General features: G+C 47.4%; 3 protein-coding genes across 3 annotated transcripts; all 3 read left to right on the top strand.

The window, feature by feature from the left end:
- Positions 1-877: 877 nt before the first annotated feature.
- Positions 878-1,261, top strand: PHALS_02920 (uncharacterized protein; the record flags this gene model as incomplete). The annotated part of the gene is made up of 2 exons (XM_024717385.1): positions 878-1,079; positions 1,128-1,261. The coding sequence occupies 2 exons, from the start codon at positions 878-880 to the stop codon at positions 1,259-1,261; spliced, it is 336 nt and encodes a 111-aa protein (XP_024582889.1).
- A 13,008-nt stretch (positions 1,262-14,269) lies between these two features.
- On the top strand, positions 14,270-14,989 carry PHALS_02919 (histone h1; the record flags this gene model as incomplete). Its single annotated transcript, XM_024717384.1, has 1 exon — positions 14,270-14,989. The coding sequence occupies one exon, from the start codon at positions 14,270-14,272 to the stop codon at positions 14,987-14,989; it is 720 nt and encodes a 239-aa protein (XP_024582888.1).
- Positions 14,990-15,519: 530 nt separating this feature from the next.
- PHALS_02918 (serine protease v8) lies at positions 15,520-16,740 on the top strand (the record flags this gene model as incomplete). The annotated part of the gene is made up of 1 exon (XM_024717383.1): positions 15,520-16,740. The coding sequence occupies one exon, from the start codon at positions 15,520-15,522 to the stop codon at positions 16,738-16,740; it is 1,221 nt and encodes a 406-aa protein (XP_024582887.1).
- Between the last annotated feature and the right edge of the window lie 4,311 nt (positions 16,741-21,051).

The following is a 21,051-nucleotide window of genomic DNA, read 5'->3' as shown; positions in this document are numbered from 1 at the left end:
GGCCCGGCGACGTCCGAGCACACGACTCCAACACGCCGCTCGTATTGCTCCTTTAATGTTTGTTCCCCCTCGTGTTGTGGATGCTTAGCTATCTAAATTCCTCTCATGCCGAAGAAGAAGATTACCTCCATAAATCTCTCGAGATCTTTGTCAAAAAGCGCCTTACTCTGTGGCTGTAAAACAAGGGGGTACCTTTTGTCGTCCGATGAAAAGCGTATAAAGCGTGCTTATTTTAATCAGGTAAACAAGGGGCGTAAGATGCAACAAAGTCATCAGCAGATCTTGCGGTTTGCAAACCTGCTTGCGGAAACGATTTGGGCGAATATTAATATAAAAAGTTTCCGTATTGTCACATCACGTATGGGGGTACCGCATAATTACTTATGATAGAACGATACAAATTGAAACTGAGGGTCAAAAGGAATGACACAGTAGATTTGGCGTATAAGATCAGCTCATTTTTGGAAGTAGGCAGCAGACCTTAAAGAAGAAAAAGAAGCCATACCAAACTCTGTTTTAATACCTGACTGGCTAAATTTTAAGAGATCGAACATATATAGACAATCTGCTCAAGAATTTGACATCTGAATAAGTTTGATTTACGCAGTTGTGATTCAAAGCGTCATGGTGCAAATTGTGCTAAACCATTCGTGACCGGCTTAATGATGTCACAACAGAAGGAACAATTAAAACCAGCATTTAGGATGCGGCAAAAGCTTTACTGCAATTACCGTATAATGTCAGGCTAGTCGATAATTAGCGTGGAGCACCAGATTGAGCGTAGATTTTTAATTGCTCTGCAAGACTGAAACGATTCGTGCGCCATGAGCTCAGCTTCTTAGAATTCTATTTAGCTGCTCAAGTCGACAACAAAGCGATGAAGTGCTTAAGTTATGATTACGTTTCTTCAGCTGACTTTAATCTTACAGTGTGTGCACGGCGGTCTCTTCATACGTTAAGTACATCCCACACACTCACAGGCAAGTACACAAGGTATCGAACTACACACATTGGCGGCAAGCTGAACGAACACTTGTACAACGGAGCTACAACGCGGTATCTGTATACGTATATTTTCAGTCTTTATCATCCCGATGCGCCATCAATACCTGCTGCATGATTACCAGTGCTTGGAGGTATCTATAAATCGACAAAGCGTACAAAGAAGCATCAACCGCTGCACTTAACAGTACTGACAGTTGCCAAAAGGGATCGCGAATTACAGTTGAAGTGCATCGTGCTTAAGTCTGTATTTCACTAACCAGTTTATTTCAGTCAGTTTAATTTCATTTCATCGAGCGTCGTCATTGCAGTGAGAACGAGACTTAAACCGCAAACGGTCATGAACTTTAGTGCATCGTAAATTGTTGTTAATGTTGCTGTCGGGTAGTGACGATATTTACATATTATACACCAATCGGTAAATAACAAATAGCAGTAGGCGCGTACTGCATCATCTCTAGTGGATCATGTCACATCAAATCCTAAAATCCCATCGAGAGTCAACTCAGGCTATGGTCCATCTCCGGTAGTGATAAACTGAGATGTTTGCAATTCAAGCACGTTTATATATCTTTGCTTTCAATCTGAGTACTATTTCTTCTCGAGCACTGACAACTCGAATTAGATACGCCAGTTTGCGAATAATCGGAATACTACACCTTTTCAAAACAATATCCTAGGATGACTGAGTTACCATCTCTAACTTTGTTGGTTCGCAAGAACGCAATTAAACGTAATTCGGCTAAGGAAGAGAAGCTTGAGGCTATAAACGTGTGACAGAAAGCACAGACCGTAAAGTGGTCAACAAGTGGTATGGAACAAGGTGTGTCTGCCTTAAAACAGTATTATGTCGCAACTGGTAGTTAAAAATTAAATTCAGAGCGCTTATTTGTTGTTGTGCTTGTGATATGCAAGAGACGGGCCCGTACCGAGGTTGCCGCGCATTCGCACACAGGAAATTTCGACCCAGCGAGTACGCGCTGAGAAACACGCAGAGGTTGGCCTCGTTTTCTTCATTCGCGAACGACATCAAGAGTCATTATAATATCCGAAGATTAAGAGTGATATATGATTTTCAATATATTTTAGAAAGTTAACGCGTTGTCGTATCTCATGAATAAGTGTCATTATGAATTGGCGTCGTCTAGCGGCCCACGTGCAACCCGATCGTCGTCTATATGGAGTCACATTATCTATCTTGATACTTTGGTATTAATGTGTGATCTAAATCGCGCAATATTACAGTGTTGACTTCGTACAACTGTACAAATATGTAAGAAGCACGTACACAGTAGTACGATACTTACCCCCTTCTACTAAAGAGAGAGCCACACTGGATCTATAGCCTTTTTATCTCTGCAAGGCGTTACACAAACGTGGAAGCTCAACGAGTCATTCGGTAAACTCCAATCTTTGCATTTTTCCATACTTGTTCATCATAACACACTCGCAATAGATATCTCCTCCCACGCACTTGCTTATATGATTTACCGGGCTTCCGGAAAAGTGCAGTCCTAGCGACCAGCGCTTTCAAAACAATACATAGTAAAAAGGTACAGAGATGGTCTTCGATAGGAGCGGTTGCAGCAAATGTCTGAGTCCTAACTAAACAAACCGCCGCAACTGAGGACAAGCGGCCAAGATTCGCACCGAGAAGGATGCACTTACTGCGGCCACACTCGCACGAATAGATAACACTATGTCCAATTTTTACGGGATGTATGTAGTGTTGCGAAATAAACACATGAGAGCTCATCTTCGCCGAAGAAGTCCAGATTGCTCCCCTGCATGCACAATAGGCACGCCGATATTTCTCAAATCATATATTTGTGACTATAAACTCAAACCATCAGAAGATGCTCGCCGAGTTGAGCACAAGCCCTCACATCTATGCGTGCGGATCCTCAGCTAACAACGACAACAAATTGGCAGCCGGAAAGTCGCTCCGCAAGCAATTATCAAAACCACAGATAATCACTCCTTAAGAATACCGCGTGCGCTTTGAGCGGCAGCGATTGGGAGAAACAGAACCTTTAAAAGAATCTGTCTTGGACACTTGTGAAAGTTATCATGCGTACCATACTCAATTGAAGCACTGGGTGAAAGGAATACGCCGTTACGAGTCTTAGAAAGCTAGCCTCGGTAATGTGGGCGTCCTGTCAGAGTGTCGATGAATGCTAGAGTTTGCGAAATATGAAGCAAGCACCCACTCATTCCCATGAGAAACCTCATACAGCTACCCACCAATCCTACCCATCCTTCTTCACTTATCAAAAGTGGGCCGCGACAGGCGATGTTGCCTCTTCTACAAGGAAGATGTTCCACCGTAACACACACGGATGTCTTATATGTATTTGTCATTTTTAATACCTCTGTGCACAATCCAACGTTTTAGACAGTTGCGCGCCATGCGTAATTGCAAGACGCTTTAAAATCATTCAGAAATTTCACGACTTCACAACCTTGAAATTTGATGTTAACAAACAACAATGCTGGGCCATGAGCCCCACTTTTCTTAGAAAGCATCACCTAGTTTAGAGCTGAACTCCATTGCGCGCTACAATAATGAGGTAAAATAGAGCCCGCTTACCAAAAGCTGCTAGGTGTTTAATGTGTCTCAATTCTTCCCTGCAAAGATTCGCCGGACAACTCGGCGTGAGGAACTGAAATTTCTTACCTCTTCGCCGAGATCAGGGGGGACACTTGTGGTGCAGATTGTTTGTACTGCTACTGATAAAATGTTTGCGAGAATCGCAGGGTGGTTAAGCAGCTATCAGACCTCTCTCCTCCTCAGCATGGCTGTACCTCAGTGCATCAAGCGCGTCCATCGATTCCCGACTTCAAAGACACCGTCTGAGCCTCGCGCCACGAAAGTTTACTCCGCATTGATACCGATTCTCACCACTTCCTCACGAGAGGAAGAGTGGAGGCAAAATCTCTTTTTGCGTGCCGCACCCACACAGACACCTTCCACATAAATCGTAACTGCTATCGCTCCCAGCAGAGAGCCTGACGCCATTAGGGCTATAATCGTTTTTGACTTCTAGACATGTACTAGGAGTGTCGCCTTGATGGATGGAAACAGAAGCTTTGATGCACTCTATATGCTCGATTAGGCATTGCGAAAAACCGCAACATATTTCACTTCACATAATTGAAATCGTGCAGCGGGGCTGCCGTAGCTCTTTGGTTAGAGGAAGCCAAGCTAAGGTCACCGACCTTACGTTCTTCCCAAGAACCAGTACGAGTGTCGCGGATTGCAATTCACTACTTCCAAGTACTTAAGCCTTAACCGAGGCAACCGAACACGTCTGTTCAAAAATTTAAAATGTATTTGGTTGGTTTAATTGCGGCAGAGCCGCCAATATCTAAAGCCATAGGCTTTCCTTATTATATAGTAATGCCTAATAAATGTAGCAAAACCTGATTCATACAGTAATATGCATTACTACAGGCAATCCTGCCATGTGGTGGCTACTTGATACGGTGTAGCCACACCACTGTGTGATTACACTGACTTGTGTAATACACACTTATGTACGATCGCGCCATCTTGTGCGGCACTCCCTTTTATACAAGGATAAGTGTAACCCCGTGACACTTCCCCCATTAAAATTATATATATATATCCCAAATTCACATTTAATGGTCGCCTAATACGAGGCTCGCGTGTTGGAGACAATTTCATGTTCTTTAAGAGCAACTTTGAGCATTCTCCGCTTTATGAGCTCTGTGGCTACGTCACGCAAAACACCCAGCCTAGCTGGTAGCGGGCACAGCCCATCTTCTTCTCCTGCACAGGTATCTTCAAACATTACGTCCGCGGCTTCACGGAAAGCACATTTCAAGCCCTCGGCAACTGAGCGCAACACCGGGCTCGCCCGGAGCGACGAATTTTCTCGTCGAGGAGTTGGAGGAAGCTGACTACGAGTTGGACACTCTTTTCCCAGCATGGAATGACGAGGAATATGAAATGCGCCAACGGTGCGACGTGCGCCCAACTGAAACCATGTCTGTTTCCCGACCTCTCGACTCCCGGGAAAAGTGGTATTATTACCAATCACCTCAATGAGGCACAGGAGCAACAATTGAAGGCTGCTCACAGGGTGCTCTCCTGCGTTCGTATACACGATCGTTCTGAGACCCTCGTGTGGAATACGGCTTCCGCTCGGCGAATGCAGGTACTGAAGCGAAAGACGGGATCACTCGATCGTTAGGCGTTTACGTAGTCGGCCCCGCGGCCACTACACAAGCTGCGCCTTATCAGCGAAAAGCTTTGTGAGCTCGCGTTTTGGTCCCCCCAAGAATCCCAGTGGACCGCGCTCGACTTCGAGTTCAAAAAGAAGGTGCTCCTGTTTCGCAATGCGGACGTTCCCTGTGGTGCTCGCCCTTGGTGAAACAGCTGCAGATGAAGATGAGCTCTTTCAGCGATGGACCGGAACTTTCTTCGCTAGCTACCTTACAGCGAAACCACAAGGAAGTAGACGTGCGCGTTAAGCGCCATCTGAGATTTGACTTTTCCAACGCCAACTTCCCTCTTATTTTTGCTCTGCGACGTATGGATTAATCCTTCATTCTCCCGCGAGCTCTGTTGTTTCTCACACGGGTGAGTCTACGACCACAGCAACTCAAAGCCAAAGCTTGAGCTCAGCTTTTGGCCCTCCGGCTTCCTGGGCTACTGCCGAGAAGCGCGGTGCGCAGGACGACGTGAAGTGTCACGATTGTTCTGATTATAAGCGTCTACGACGTCTGGGCAGTCTTGCCGAAGTGACACCTCAACCTCCCACGATTTCTCGTAGTTTAGGCACCCCCGCCACTTCACAAGGTATTGGGTTAAACCCCGTCGACAACATCGACCCACACGGCGTTCTACGTGGTAGTGGACGCCTCGGTTCTAATCTAAAAGAGGCGGTGGCGAGCGATGACGATTTGGTCGATCGACGTCTGGTCTCTTCGAGCGTTGATGGAGAAAGTCCGTCATCATCGGCACTCTTCCGAGCATCTCTCCGAGGTCGCCTACCGCTGTGCGGAAGACCTCGAGAGACTGGTGCACTTTGTGCGTCGACTGTCTCGCGTTGAGAATTATCGTGCTCTGTTAGAGCAGCTCTAGCCGTCGAACTGGCGAATACGTCACTTCGTGCGACGGTGGAGCGCCTTGCGCCGTTGGAAACGAAAGTTATTGCACTCCGTGCTCAGAACAAATTGCTATTTCAACATTTTGGTGGCCGAGCGCCTTTGAACGTCGCCCCGGTGCCACCGCTTCCGCGTTCCCTTGCGCCAGATCACGGTACGGCTTAAGCAAGCCCACATTTAACACAGGATGGGTGCGCATCCTACTCGGAAGGCTTGGCGGATACAAGTCACGACCTTCAAAGGCCCAAATAACGCGGACGGAGCTCCGTCGTAAAGACAGCAGAAACTGCATGTGTAAAGAGATTTTCAGCATTCAATAAAACTAGGTATCCGACCTCAATGTTTTCAACATTTCTTTCTCCTTTTCCGTCTGCATATTCCGTCTACATTTCTGGGCTTTCAGCCATCGCATCGCAAACGTGTCGTAAGACACTCAGTCTGATAGACAAGAAGTCTCCGACTTCTTACCGCACGGTGTGGGGGCAGGTATCAGCTAGCCGTTCGGCTACTCCTCCCCACGAAGCCTTGAGCCATGGGATAGCTGCGTCAGCGGAACGCGGGGATCCATAAGCCCGTTTACGTAGAACGGCGTATAGCCGGTAGATGAATGTACGGCATTGGTTAGAGCAAACTATGCGAGAGGAAACATAGCGTTTCAGCGCTTCGGCGTATCAGAGCAGACGCCGCGAAGAAAGTCTTTAACAACGCGAATCAAACGCTCGGTTTCACCATCGGTTTGCGGATGGTTAGCTGTTGACACAGTCAACTTAATGCCCAGCACCCTGAAAATTGTAGACCAAAACTTCCCAGTGAAGCGCGGGTCTCTTTCAGAGACAATTGACTCTGGAAGTCCATGTTGTCGAAAGGCACGATCGACAAACAGCGTTGCTGTACCCACACCGTCGGTGATGTCCGACACTGCCACAAAATGAGCCATCTTGCTCAAACGGTTCACAAAGACCACCACGCCCGTGTTGCCTGCCGAGTCCTTCGGCAGGTCAAACATTAGTCCATACTTATGGACTGCCAACACCCGGAGGGTACCAGTAATCTGGCCAGCGGCGCCGCTGCATTCGGAAAAGGTTTTACCTTCTGAAACGTCTCACACGTGCGCACACATGTTCTCGCCCACTTGTATATCTTGGGCCACCAATATTGGCAACTCACCGAGCTGTACGTCTTCTCACGACCGAGATGACCACTGAGTGGGGTGTCATGGGCCATATATATGATAGGGTTTTTTTTCCTCATCGTGGGGAACCACAATTCGTGGCGTATCTTGAAAATCAGTGCAACAATACAGCAATTTGTCCCTTAACGGGTATCGGTGTAACCGTGCGCGCAAACGCGTCGACAATCTCTTGTCCGTGTTCTCAAACTTCTTGTTTCCGAGAGACTGTATTAGCGCTACACACATACTATCACCCGCGTATGTGGCGCGGATCAAATCGGTCACTGACTACTTCACCGTCGTGACATGAGTAAGCTCATAGCCCAATGTGACAACGCATCAGCCAAAACATTCTGCTTTTCTGGCTCCTACTTCACCTCGAAGTTATATCTGAAAAGTATGAGAGCCACCTGACCATCCTCTGCGGGAGGCAACTGAGTCGCAGTGCGTAGTGACACATTATCTGTGTAGATCACAAACGGCTTGGAGCCAAGCAGGCGCACCGTAGACTTGACAAGTGCGTACTTCATTGCAAGTAATTTCTGCTGTGGACTGGGAAGTTTTTCTCAGCAGCCTTAAGCTCGCGAGATTTAAACGCGATCATCCGATCTCGCCCCTCGGCGTCTGCTTACACCAGCGCTCAGCCGATGGTATAGTCCAAAGCGTCACAGACAACACTTGAAGGATATCGGGGTCTGGGAACACCAGTATTGGTGCATGGAGAAGGCTGTCTTTGACCCCGTCAAAAGCCTCCCGATTCTCGGTGTTCCAACACAACTCCACATATTTCTTAAGGGGATTCGACAGTGGCCGTGCCATTTCCGCATAATTTACACTATAACATTGCCATGTATTTTATCGTGCACTACGCGGTTCAGGTTGCAATTTTCTCTATCAGCCACTTGGCTTTTGCCTGTCTCTGTTCTGTGCACACGGTCGTGATGTTTACAGTGTGTGTTGGCGAAGCCAAGCCACTTGCACAAGTTTTATTGGTTCTTTGAATACGACCAGTCCACAGTGGTCTTGACCTTAGCGAGATCCGCTCCAAAGCCACGCTTCCCAATGAAGCACAAAAAAGGCTTTCTTCCGCACCGAAGATGCACTTATCGGCATTAGCATACAGCTTATTCGTGCGCATGCACTTGACAACCGCTCTCAAACGATCGATGTGGCTTTCCACATCTGTCCACCCGTGCTTCGCACGACTGTGGACGAAGATCGAAGTATGTATGAGCATACGCCTGGTGTGGCCTGAACAATTGCGTCACAAGATGATTAAATGTTGCGGGTGTATTTGACAGCCCTTGATGCATCACCTGAGCATCCCGCTCGGAGTACTCACCGTTGTCAGCGGAATATCACTCGCTCTCAATAGCAACTGGTAATACACATCGACTAAGTCGAGTGCACTGCTCTTTATAAAGCCAAATTGGCGAACATCCTTTCTAAAAATCGGTGTCTGTGCCAAAATGGTGGCGGCGTTTAGGTTATTGTAAGCGTGAACGATACGTCAAGTGCCGTTCGGCTTCCGCACACAAAGCGTGGGTGTCGAATAGGAAGACTTGCTCTCACGCACCATTCCTGCGTCGTGCTTTGCACGGAAAAAGGCGTCCATGACATCACACTGGTCTTTGGGCAGGGTCGATTGGTGTGTTACGCAATATTTGGTTTCTGACACCAGTTCAATCTCATGACGACCACCTCGATCCGGAAATAGGACCGACGGCGGGTCCTTGGAGACGACGTCTTTAAATTCCTATAATAAAGGACAGTACGGATCCGTAGGAACCTTCAGGATCGACGATCCACTTCGTTCGTTCAGCACCTTCTAAGTGTCCTCCAGGACAGCTTCATCCAGAAGCGACGACGAGTTAATCACCTCGTTCGGTCTTATAATGACTACCTCGGCTAAATTGCCTGCCTTCAAGGTACTACCGAGTTCGTCGAAGGACATCTCGTCCAAACCAAGAAGAACAACCACCGTGGGCACAGCCTTGAAGGTAACGTCGCCGTCTTTTTCCCCTGTCATACCGCTGGCAAGGGTATGTAGCTGCGCGCTATCGTCTACGGTAGGCACACCCGGGGTCAGTATCGACGCCCTGCGTCATGCAATAATCATACGGCTTTGCCGTCTCCTTTCTATAGAGATTTCACGTCTCATCGAGACCAGTGGGAACTCGCACTCGGCGTCGTCCAGTGTCCCCTCTCCCTGCTCCATCGGAGCCTTGATGATAATAACAACATCCGACGAAGAGCTGCTTTTGTCCCCACTCCGCGCGCATCAAAATGTCTTGCCCAAGGTACCGCGGGCCTCGTCAGACCATGCCATTCTTGGCGTACAGCAACTACTTCGAAACGTGAGCAGTGCTCAGGTGATTCCGTGCCACTCTACGCGCAACACAAGAGGATCGCCCTCGATGCCTTAGACCTCGTCCGACCATGCCATTCTTGGCACAAAACAACTGCTTTGTAACATGATCAGTGCTTAGTGGGATACGTACCACTCCACGTTCAGCCCGCGAGCCCCGTCGGGACTCTTGCCCAAAACACCTTTGGTGTTTGACAACTTGGATACTCCGATATCCAGCACATTGACCGTCCTAGTCCAGTGTCTGCGCCAATAGCGCTTCTGCTTCCAAACAAAGGTGGGTTCATGACTCATCAAAGCCCCCCTTGGAGACGTGCGCGTAGCGTCCAAGGTCCTCGACCTCCAATCAATCCATGGCTCATGGTGTTCCAACCATGTCATACCAAGAATAAGGCCATACTTTGCATCCAAGTCTAATACTAGACAGCGTTCCACGCTATCAAAATCAAGGAACTTGACACCGAGGTCCACAGGGACCCTTGACACAGTGACACAAGTCCCCGTCGCTATGCGAACAGAGACGGTGCCACTCAACCGCGCTTTCAGCATACAGCTGACTTCCTTAAATGGTGGAGAGTTGAGCATAATTGTCCGACGCCCCGAAATCGACAAGGATCTTCTATGGCTTTCAGAGCCGTTCACGGTTGCTTTTACGGCCAGCAAGCCCGGCTTGCACACACGTTCCGTGCTCAAAAGTACGCAGCTCTCCCCTGCTGCCCTCAACCTCTTTGAGGCCCAACAAAGCTCAGTTCTTCCCCAGTAGGTCGCCCTGCGCCTAATGGATGTTCTCGTTTCTCTGCGTCAAACCGGAATGGTTCAGAAGCGGGACGTTGGCTCGACGAACCTTTACACGCTTTGCGCAGGGACAATCAGTCCGAGGTGACGGGTGTCTCCACAAACAAAACACCGTCGGGTGTTTAAATGTTGCTCAGCAGCTCGGAACTCCTCCTCAGCGAAGCTGAGATCCATTGACTCAGGCCCGCTGACGAGCTTTGAGGGTGTGCATTCCAACCAAGTCGTGCCGACTTGATGTTAAATTCGGCATTCAATGCCACGTTCACCGATCTTTTAAAAGAAGACGGACGAACACGAAATACTTCCATTCTTGCCACACCAGTGCGGAGGCCTTCCATAAAGATGGTCGCTGTGGCCGCCCGCCTCGGGGAGAGGATCTGCTGCCATCCCCGCAATGAGTGTTCTATTGGACAAAGCCCACCAACTCATTCTTGCCCTGCCGGGCAGAAAGAAAACGCGATAGAACGGGATATGCCTGATAAGGCGGCGGGAACACTCGCAAAAGCTAACGCTCCCGCTCCTTCCAGTAGGAGAACGCAGCTTCAACATAAGTACCGCACGTAAGTGCTCATTCTCCCGCTCGCCCCCGAGCTTGGAACGTGCTGTTGCTCGTTTTGGAGCATGGCGGATGCCATGGCATCTCGGACTCTCATGCACAGAGCAGGGGATTCTCTCCATCCTTACCCTCGAAGGTCTTAACGTTCACCATAAGCGGCCTGGGCCGGGAGGAATCATCGGTCCTCGACGATGGCTTCATGGACGCTAACAGCTTCTGCCGGAGGTGCTCTAGCAGAGCAAGTTCATAACTCGAAAACACCTCTATGCGTGCGTTTATTGCTTCGGGACCTTGCGCAACAAGGTGCTCCACGCCCTCAAGGCCCAGCAGGGGACATCAGCTTAGTAAGCCCGTCCTGCATTCCCTGGGACAAATAGAAGTATTTTTCCATCCTCACATAGGATAAGTCGTAACGACTCAGGCGTATATTGAATACGAGTGCTACTAAATGCAGCGGGGCACCCATAGCTCTTTGCTTAGAGGAAGCTAAGCTAAGGTCACCGACTATACGTTCTTACCAAGAACCAGCACGAGTGTAGCGGATCGTAGCGGTCCGCTACCAAAGCCTGAACCAAGGCAAACGAACACTTCTGGTCAAAACTAAAACTGTATTTAATTGTTCAAGCTGCGGCAGAGCGCCAAATCTAAGACACTAGGTTTTCTTAAATAATATAATAATACCTAATTAATGTAGCAAAACCCAATCAGCATAGTAATCTACATTACTACTGGCAATCCTGCCACGTGGCTTCTTGTTACGGTGTAGCCACACCACTTTGTGATTGTACAAAACTTGTGCAATACACACGTATGTACGGTCGCACCAACTTGTGCGACCCGCGTTCATACAAGGGGACGTGTAACCCTGTTACTAATCCCTTCTTGAATAGATACACTTTACGTATGTGTCCATTCTCACGCGGTGGATCCTAACTTAGGGATCGCATGCGTGGCGCGCTGCCGCCCCGCTTAAATCATATTTGTATCCATGACCATCGCAGCTTTTCTCGTCCAGAACGAATGACCTTTTAACCCCAGTCCAAAAAGCCTACACGCCCTCTTAAGGTAGGTGCCATCTGATATACCACCGGTGCCATGTTGGGGTACCCATGGAGTTGTTTCATTCCCGCATAATGTATCTGATAAATGCCTTTTCTTAAGCATTCAATGCATTCAGCCACACGAACACCGCCCCTTGACTCTGTCGAGACCATCACTTGCCCTAAGCTTACCATATAGGTCTACTTGTTTCGTAGGCTGGTAGTCAGACATGTCATGATACATCCTCACATAGGATTGAGTCCTTTCGCAACCGCTCGGGGAAAAGACTACTCGTGCTGCCAAGTGCAACGGAGTTGCCCAAAGAAAGATTCGAACCAGAGCCTCTGATGTAGCAAGTTTAATAGTTTGCCTTGCCGTATCAAGAGTACAAGTATCCAAGGTGAGCTTTGCCTAGACTAATCCTTCTTAAATGATTTATCACCTCTCATAAAGAATTCATTAGACGTGCGGCTAGCAGGTCACGTGTACCACGGACCTCTCCTTTACGAAGCTTCATCCTCGTAGAAACACTGACACTTCAATACTTATGAGTACTTACAATCACAGAAAAGTGCAGCGTAACTTTCGTACAATCGAACAAAAGTGTAAGGTACATGTAGACAACATACAGTGCTTACTCCATTAAAGAAACGACACTGAGGTATAATACGCAAACAAGCTTGCACTGGGCCTTGTTCTTCCTATGCTGTATAGCACCTTGATCATCTTGGTCCCACGTCATACATCGCCTTGACTAGCACCATTACCGGTTTGCACGTGGATTAATATTGATTTTTTGTCGCGTGTCGACTTCGTGAAAGACATTGCTCGTGTTTGACTCAGCTCTTACTTCAGCAAACAAAGCCAGGAGCGGAGCACATCAAAGGACGTTGCGTGGTCGCACCATGACAATTTATATCCCACCAGCGAACCATAGCTGGTTCAAGCCACTCAGACTACAATTTTAATGATTTACGAACGGATGTGTGCTGGAATATTCGAGTTCACTTGCGTTGCAACGTGTGCCACCGGCACCAACTGTTACTTTGGTCCGAATGAGGAAAGATCCGAGGGGAGCTAGTCAAGAAGAGACTTCATATGTCCCTCTGAGGTGAGTATAACCAGCTGTCAATTGCGTCGCCCTTTATTAACTGGAAAGTATGCTATAAGCCTCAGACTACCAACCCTCACCTCAAGACGACGGCGTTGTTTTATTGAGCCGAGAGCTGAGTTCTTGAGGCACAGAATAAGCTGGCTTACTTAAAGAATTCTACATCGGCATTCTGTCATCTGGGGGACGTTGTACCGGGAATTTCGGATCAACTTTGGACGGAAACATAGACAGTGGATATTTAGCCATAGGTTTCAACAATGAGAGCTGTGATGTCCTACCACTAAGCCAACTAGCAATCACACTGGACCAGAAGTCACATATTGCTGCAGTGTTCCTGTATACAGTTGGAGAAAATACAGTAGCCAGTGGCGTCACCGTACCACCACTTTTTTATTAATTAGTTGATCAGCAGAAATATAAGCCATGCATTGCCCGAATCCAGATTCTAAGCGTGTGTGAAGATGCTAAGCACATTAAAGCTAGGCGCTCAGTGTTGTCTTATTTACGGTAAGAACGCATTGCTCTATGTGTAAGGTCATTCTACTTTCACCGCCAAAGAAAGGTTCTGCAACTATCTATAGCCAAAACTGATGACATTAGAACTCATGAAGGTTGATGAAATGCTGAGGCTCATGTTGCACATGTCCATAGAAAATGGACGAAATCAATTTGCAGATTCCGATGAACAAAAGCGTTAAAAGGGTATATTCAAGAGGTCTATTTGCTAGTGTTAGGACGATTTTTTCTAGAAAAAAATCATAGTCATATACAGCCGTGCTGCATGGCACGAACGACATCCATGACTTTCAGTAACCTACCCTCGATTAGGGCCGTCATTTTGCATCCTTGTTGCCACGACTTGCTGATTTCCTTTCATATATTTTCTTTATAATTAATTTTTTACCTTGTGATTCGCTCTTGCAGCTATAATTGGCGGAATCTTATGTATAATGTTTTTGGTTGGCTTGTTTGCTCTCGCAAGAATTGCACTGGCAAATCCCCTTAAATTCGTGTGAGTGGCAGAAAAGAACTCGACGTCGACGGCTCTGACCGCTCCCCGCTCCCTATTTTCACTACTTTCCAACTGTCATGGCTCCCACTGAAGACGCAAAGACTGCTGAGGTCACGCCCGCATCGACTTCCGCCCCATCTGAAGAAAGCACGGCCTCTCCCTCGACGCGCTCGCCTACGGCCCGCAAGGTCAAGACTGCTACGTCTTCTAAGAAAGACGAGCCAATTACCAAGGAAGCACCTAAGTCTAAAAAATCCAAGACCAAGAAGGCTCCTGCTGTCAAGAATACGGGGGACAATGGTCCTTCATACTTTGATCTTATTGTTTCTGCTATAAAGGAGCTGAAGGAGCGCAATGGGTCTTCGCGTCAAGCAATCGGCAAGGTTGTTGAGGCCAAGAAGGATAACTATGCCAGCCACCACTTGAATAAGGCCCTTCGCACTGCTGTGGAAGCTGGCAAACTTATTCAGATTAAAGGCTCTTACAAACTGTCTCCTGAGTTGCGCAAGCCTGCAGCTTCAAGTAAAAAGAGCATGAAGGTATCTGACAGCACAGCTAAAACCATAAAGAAGGTGGCAAAAGTGGTTAAAAAGTCGCTTTCTGCAAAGAAGGCTGCGGCCAAGAAGGTTGCTGTGAAGAAAACTTCAGCTAAGAAGACTCCTGTTAAGAAGGTGCCGGTGAAGAAAACAAGCACAAAGAAGGCCGCGCCGAAGAAGGTTGTGATCAAAAAGTCCGCTCCTAAGAAAGTTACTGCCAAATCTGCTAAGAAATCGAATAAGAAGACGGCGAAGAAGTAAAATACGTTTTCATATTTGTATTTCTCTGCCGTTGTTCAAGGTCGGTGATACATTTTAGTTTGGGCTGGTAGTACGTTATGACATTTTAAGGCCCGGCCCTCCCCTTTATTACTCGGTGTTTATAAACACCACCCCTTTTCACTTGAAATTGTCCCGCATCTCAATGTTAAGGTACGTAAGTGGGATCTCGCAGTTCTATTTTAAAATACATACCGTTGCTGAAATGAGCACTTCGCAATGAAATCAATCATCATTGATTTAGAAAGCTCATGCAGAATAGTAGCTTTGCAGATTCAAATAGCCCTTTTCACCAGCTCAGTCGCATACCAATGCCATACTCTTGCTACTAAATACTCTATGTATTACGAAACGTCCTCAGAATCTGCCTTTGGGTGTGCCGGTAGATGCTAAAATGGCTTACTGGTGTTGGAAACTGCTGCGGGGTGACAAATCATAGATGGAGCTAGGCAATATCACCCAGTTTTGAACTTACATCGTTAGAAGAACAGGTCACATCAACAAATAAAGGAATGATTCGACTGTTTCTTCGTACTGTTGTGTCAGCGGTGGCGCTTGCTGGAGCACTTACGTCTTCAACAACAGCGCAATATTTAAATTCGAGCAGTTTCGACGATGTGAATGCAGGTGTTGAAAAAGAAAGCTTTGGGGTTGGATGCAACAGTAGCACAGAGTACCCAAAAATATCAGATTCAACCTATTTACAACCAATGTTTGCTTACTTGATCACGAACCCGTTGGCAAATTTCATTGCGGTGCACTTCGAACACTTCGAATTACCCGTTGACGACTATGTTCAGATTCGTGCTGCTGATCCTGCAGCTGTTGATACTCGTGTTCTGCAATATAGTGGTGCTGAGCATCGTGGTACTTTCTTCGCGGATGCTTTGTCAGCATCATCAGTGATAGTAGAGCTGTTTACAAATGCATCAAGTTCAGCACAGAAGACAACGTTATCGGAATGTATCGGATTTGTAGTCGATAGCTACCAGTATTTGGGTCAGGGATCAACATTAAATGGATCCAAAGAAGAAGTTTGTGGCGCAGACAATAGCCGCGAGGCCCAATGTTATTCTGGCTACACGAGTGTTTTTCAGGCTTCGAACGCTGTGGCTCGGCTATTAATCAAAAAGTCAACAGGATCCTTCTTTTGTACAGGTTGGCTCATTGGTAGTCAAGGGCATCTCATAACTAACCACCACTGCATCTCAACTCAAAGTCACGCCAGTAATACAGAATTTGAATTTATGGCTCAGGGATCAAGCTGTGGCATCAACTGCGCTGGATCTCGGGCGTGTTTTGGTACTATTCGCGCTTCATACGCTAGACTTATCTATGCTGATGCGTCTCTCGATTACGCTCTCGTGAAACTCCCTATCAATTTATCCGGTCAGTACGGCTATTTACGTCTTCGTTCTCGTGGAGCTGTCATGAATGAGCGTGTATACGTGCCTCAGCACCCCTCTGGCTGGGGCAAGCGTATTGCTATGAAGTCAGACAGTGGCTTTGGAACGGTGTCGTCTTTGACCATGGGAGGTTGTGCGCCTAATCAAGTCGCGTATTACTTAGATACGCAGGGTGGTTCGTCGGGTTCCCCTGTTCTTTCGTGGCGGGATAATGCTGTGGTGGCTCTGCATCATTGTGGTGGTTGTCCCAATACAGCAATTAATAGCTACAAGCTCGTAAACGATATGAAGTGGCGTGGAATTCTCCCTGCCAACGCTTGTACTTAATTCAGACTGTTTTAGCGATGAGGCCGTATCTTACCTTTTTTAATATAATAAACGCTGCCATTTGAATCAAATTAGAAATACAGCGCCTGGGCAAGGACAACTCCAAACCATGCAAATTCGAGCATTGTATCTGTAATCAAGCAAGACGATCGTGTGCGGTGGTTTGGGAGGTATAATTTTTACGCCTTTTATGGTGTAAATACGTAGAAATTACAAAAACTATGACCAGACTACGTCTTAAATGGCACTTTAGTGTGCGTGCGCGGTATCGAGACGTGGTACTAAGGTATAATAATAACGTTGTATCCTTAGTATGCTAACGAAGTCAGAAAGTATCGGTAGTATCTACCGTCAGCGCGAGAGTAGATACCACCGACCTTACTCAACTCGGTGGAATTAGAATTCCGCCGTCAGAGCATATTTCGGTATCCTGCGTGAATAAAATTAAAACCTCTGTTTTGCTTGGAAACGACGCGCGTACGAGCCAAAATGTCAGCCTCTGCACCACGCGATCCGTCTGAGCTTTTTGACCGTCGACGCCTTAAGCTCGAAAAGGAACTGTGAAAAGGTTGCCGTGCAATTTGAAAGAGATTGTTTCGACTTGTAAAGTTCACGTTAACAGGCACACAAAGGTTGGATTCGTACGTCTAAGCTAGGAGCGAAACTGAGAGCCACTATTGTAACTAAATAAATCTAATAAGCTCTGTATTTGTAAAAGTGACATAAATATTCGAATTAGTTCTGTTTTGACTAGCAATTGCTAAAAAATGCGCTTTATCACGGCCCCAAATAAGACTGTCTTACACCTGACGTGTGGCTAGCAGCCACGTGAACCATATACTTCTCCTCCACGGGACCCACCATCATCATCAACACCGACACTTCGGTGCTTGTGAATATCCACAATTAAACCAAAGGGCAGGGTGACTTGTGTACAATTGTACAAAGTGATAAAGTGTATGTAAACAATAATGCAGTATTTAACATAGCCCATTCGACGGTGTGGACCACACTGGTTTTAGTACTCACTTTTCTCTCAAAACACTGCCCCAAGTGCAGCGAGGCTGCCGTAACTCTTTACATAGATGAAGCTAAGCTAAGGTCACTGACCAGTACGAGTGTAGCGGATCGCAATCCGCTCTTTCAAGTACTCAATACCTTAACCAAGGTAAATGAACTCTTCTGTTCAAAATTGAAACTGTATTTGGTTGTTTTATAGTGTTAAGATATAATAATAAACACTGTTTATACTGTGATGGTAGTTAGTATAAGAAATTGTTTGAAGCAAAATCTTTATCTGCCTTCGCGCACCCGTTCCTCGAATCGAATTCGCTATTTTTGCGGCAGAGTCGCCAAAATTTAAAACCCTAGGTTTTCCTAATTAATATAGTTATGCCCAACTAATATAGCAAAACCTATTTGATATGCATTGTTGCTGGCAATCCTGCCACGTAGCGGCTTCTTGTTACGTTGTAGCCACACCGTTGTGTGATTACACGAACTTCTGTAATATAGATTGTGTACGATCACACCATCTTGCGCGGCCCACCCTTTCATATAAGGGTACGTGTAACCTCATTACACCTCTTCATTAAAGTTGTGAATATGCACAATTCACACTTAACGGTCGCCTAATATGAGGCTCGCGTGTCTGAGACACCGTCACGTTCTTAAGAACAACTTTAAACAATCTCCGCTCCATTGGCCCTGTGTCTACGACACGCAAAACGCCAAGCCTGATTCCGAGAGTACCCGCGGTCATAGCCTTTCTTCTTTTGCACAGGGTGCATCTCCGGACAGGGCGCCCGCGGCTTCACGGGGAAGTACATCCCTCAGCAGCCGAGCGCAACACATCGCGCCCGCCCCGGGCGACAAACTTCCTCGTCGAGGAGTTGGAGGAAGTCGACTACGAGTAGGATACTCCTTTCCCAGCTTGGGAAGACGAGGAGGATGAAATGCACCAACGGCGCGACGTGAGCCCGGCTCAAACCTTGCGGACACCGTGTCCGTTCCCCGACTTCTCGGCTTTTGGGGAAGTGGTAGTTTTACCCATCGCCTTGACGAGGCACAGGAGCGACAAATGGAGGCTGTCCACAGGGTGTCTCTCATGCGCTCGTTTTGATGACATTCGGTCTTCGACCCTCGTGTGGAGTATGGCTTCCACTCGGCGGATCCCGGTACTGAAGCGAAAGACGCGATCTCTCGATCGTTAGGCGTCTACGTAGCGGACCCCCGGCCACTAAACAAGCCGAGCTTGATCAGCGGATATCTGTCCGAGCTCGCTTTCTGATACCACAAGAAAATCTAACGGATCGGTACTGCGCTCGACTTCGAGCTCAGGAACGAGGCGCCCCTGTTCCCGCAATGCGGACTATTCCTGTAATGCTCGCCCCGGCGAAACCGCTGCAGATGATGGGGAGCTCTCTGAGCGATGGGTGCAGCGGCACAGGATTCTCTCCTCGCTCTCCACCCTACAGCGAAGCCGCAAGGAAGTAGACGTGCATGTGTAGCACCATCTTATATTTGAGTCTGCCAAACTTAAGGCGCAAAGCCTTCCTGCAAATTGTCGCCATGCGGCATATGGAGCAATCCATAACGCTCCCGCGAGCTCTGTGGTTTCTAACACGTGTGAGTCTACGACCACAGCAGCTAAGGGCGCTCAGCTCATGACCCTCAAGCGTCCCGGGCTACCGCTGAGAAGCGCATGGTACACGACAGCGCAAAGCGGCATAGTTTTTCTGATCCTAAGTGTCCACGACGTCTGGACAGTCTTATCAAAGCGGCAATTCAAACTCCCACGCGTTCTCTGAGTCGGGGTATTCACAACATTTCGGGTTAAACTCCGTCGACGACATCAACCCAGAATGCATTCCACGTGGTAGTGGACACCAGCGTTCTCATCGAGAACAGTCGGCGGTGGACGATGACGACTTGGTTGATCGCCGATCGGTGACTCGCGATGATCTTCGAGCATTGGAGGGCAAAGTCCGTCGTCATCGACATTCCGTCGAGCATATTTCCGAGGTCACCTACCGCTGTGCGAAAGTCCTCGAGAGCCTGGAGCAATTTGTGCACCAGCTGCCTCACGCTGAGTATTATCGTGATCTATCGGAGCGGCGCCTAGCGTCGAACAGGCGAATACGTCACCTCGTGCGAAGGTGGAGCGCCTTCCGCTGGAAACGGAAGTTTTTGCATTCCGTGCTCAGAACGAGATACTAGTTCAACTTCTGGGTGGCCGAGCGTCTTTGAACGTCACCCCGGCTCTAGCGCTTCTGCGTCCACTTGCGCCGGATCTGACTCTCATTGTTCATAAAACAAAGCGAGTTTGTAGAAGAGTATATCTCCTTACTCGGCGCCGACTTTCTGTGTTTAATCGGCTTACAGCAAGAGACAAATCGTGCATGCATTTAAAAGCCTAAGTGCAGCCACATTCGAGTGCAAGCGTCATTTTTCAAGGACGTAATGTAGAACAGCATGGTTGGGTGTATCCTGTACAGTGTTCGTGACTATATTAATGGGTAGTATCATCAGTCAAAGTGCAATCCCCTCGCTGCAGTAAAAATACTCAGAGAGAGACGCTCTGGGCGTTGATGGCTACGTCTTAGGGGCTATCTAACGCATTAGCAACACTCAACCATCAGCTAACACCAAATTTTAAGCCACAATTTTATACATTGCACAGACCTTTCTCAAATATAATTGTTCATTGCCGTTCAAAGGACGAAAAAGGAATTAAGACAGCTTTATTGAACACTGACCAGTTATGCCCAGGATCACTTTATAATCTATTCGCTTGTGTAAATCATTGTGGCTTTGGCGCTAACGCAATCCCAGCTTGAGGATGGCTTGTTTGGGATCATGATCTTCGATAAAATCAGTGACGCCCAAAGGCGTGATCGATTGACCGAAGCCAGCATCCTAAAGGAATGAATTAAAGTAGCTTGACCAGCTATTTGCACGATTATAACGCAGTTATGACATTATGGCACGGCCCCTCACCAATCGTTTTTGAACTAGGGAGCAATAGAAGAGGCAGATTTCCAGGCTTCTAAGTGAGCTTCATATTCCTCCATATTCCACCCTTTTAGATTTGATTTAGCCATTTCAAGTCGCTTGTGACGCGTTGCCCTTTGCCGAATGCGACAATTTGCGTTAAGCTGATGAGCGTGTACGCTTTGAAATTTTAAAATCTCGCACGCTGGAAGCTACAAAGAGCTATCGAGATTGTGACAAAGGGCTACATGCTTTGAAGCGCAGTCTTGTCAAATTTGGGGTACCATGCTCGACTTTAAGCCATCACAATTTACATTC

This window comes from Plasmopara halstedii, assembly GCF_900000015.1.
Source record: "Plasmopara halstedii genome assembly, contig: Scaffold_2061, whole genome shotgun sequence".
Lineage (NCBI taxonomy): Eukaryota > Oomycota > Peronosporomycetes > Peronosporales > Peronosporaceae > Plasmopara > Plasmopara halstedii.
Note: the sequence above shows the minus strand (reverse complement) of the source record. Positions and strands in the feature narration are given on the sequence as shown.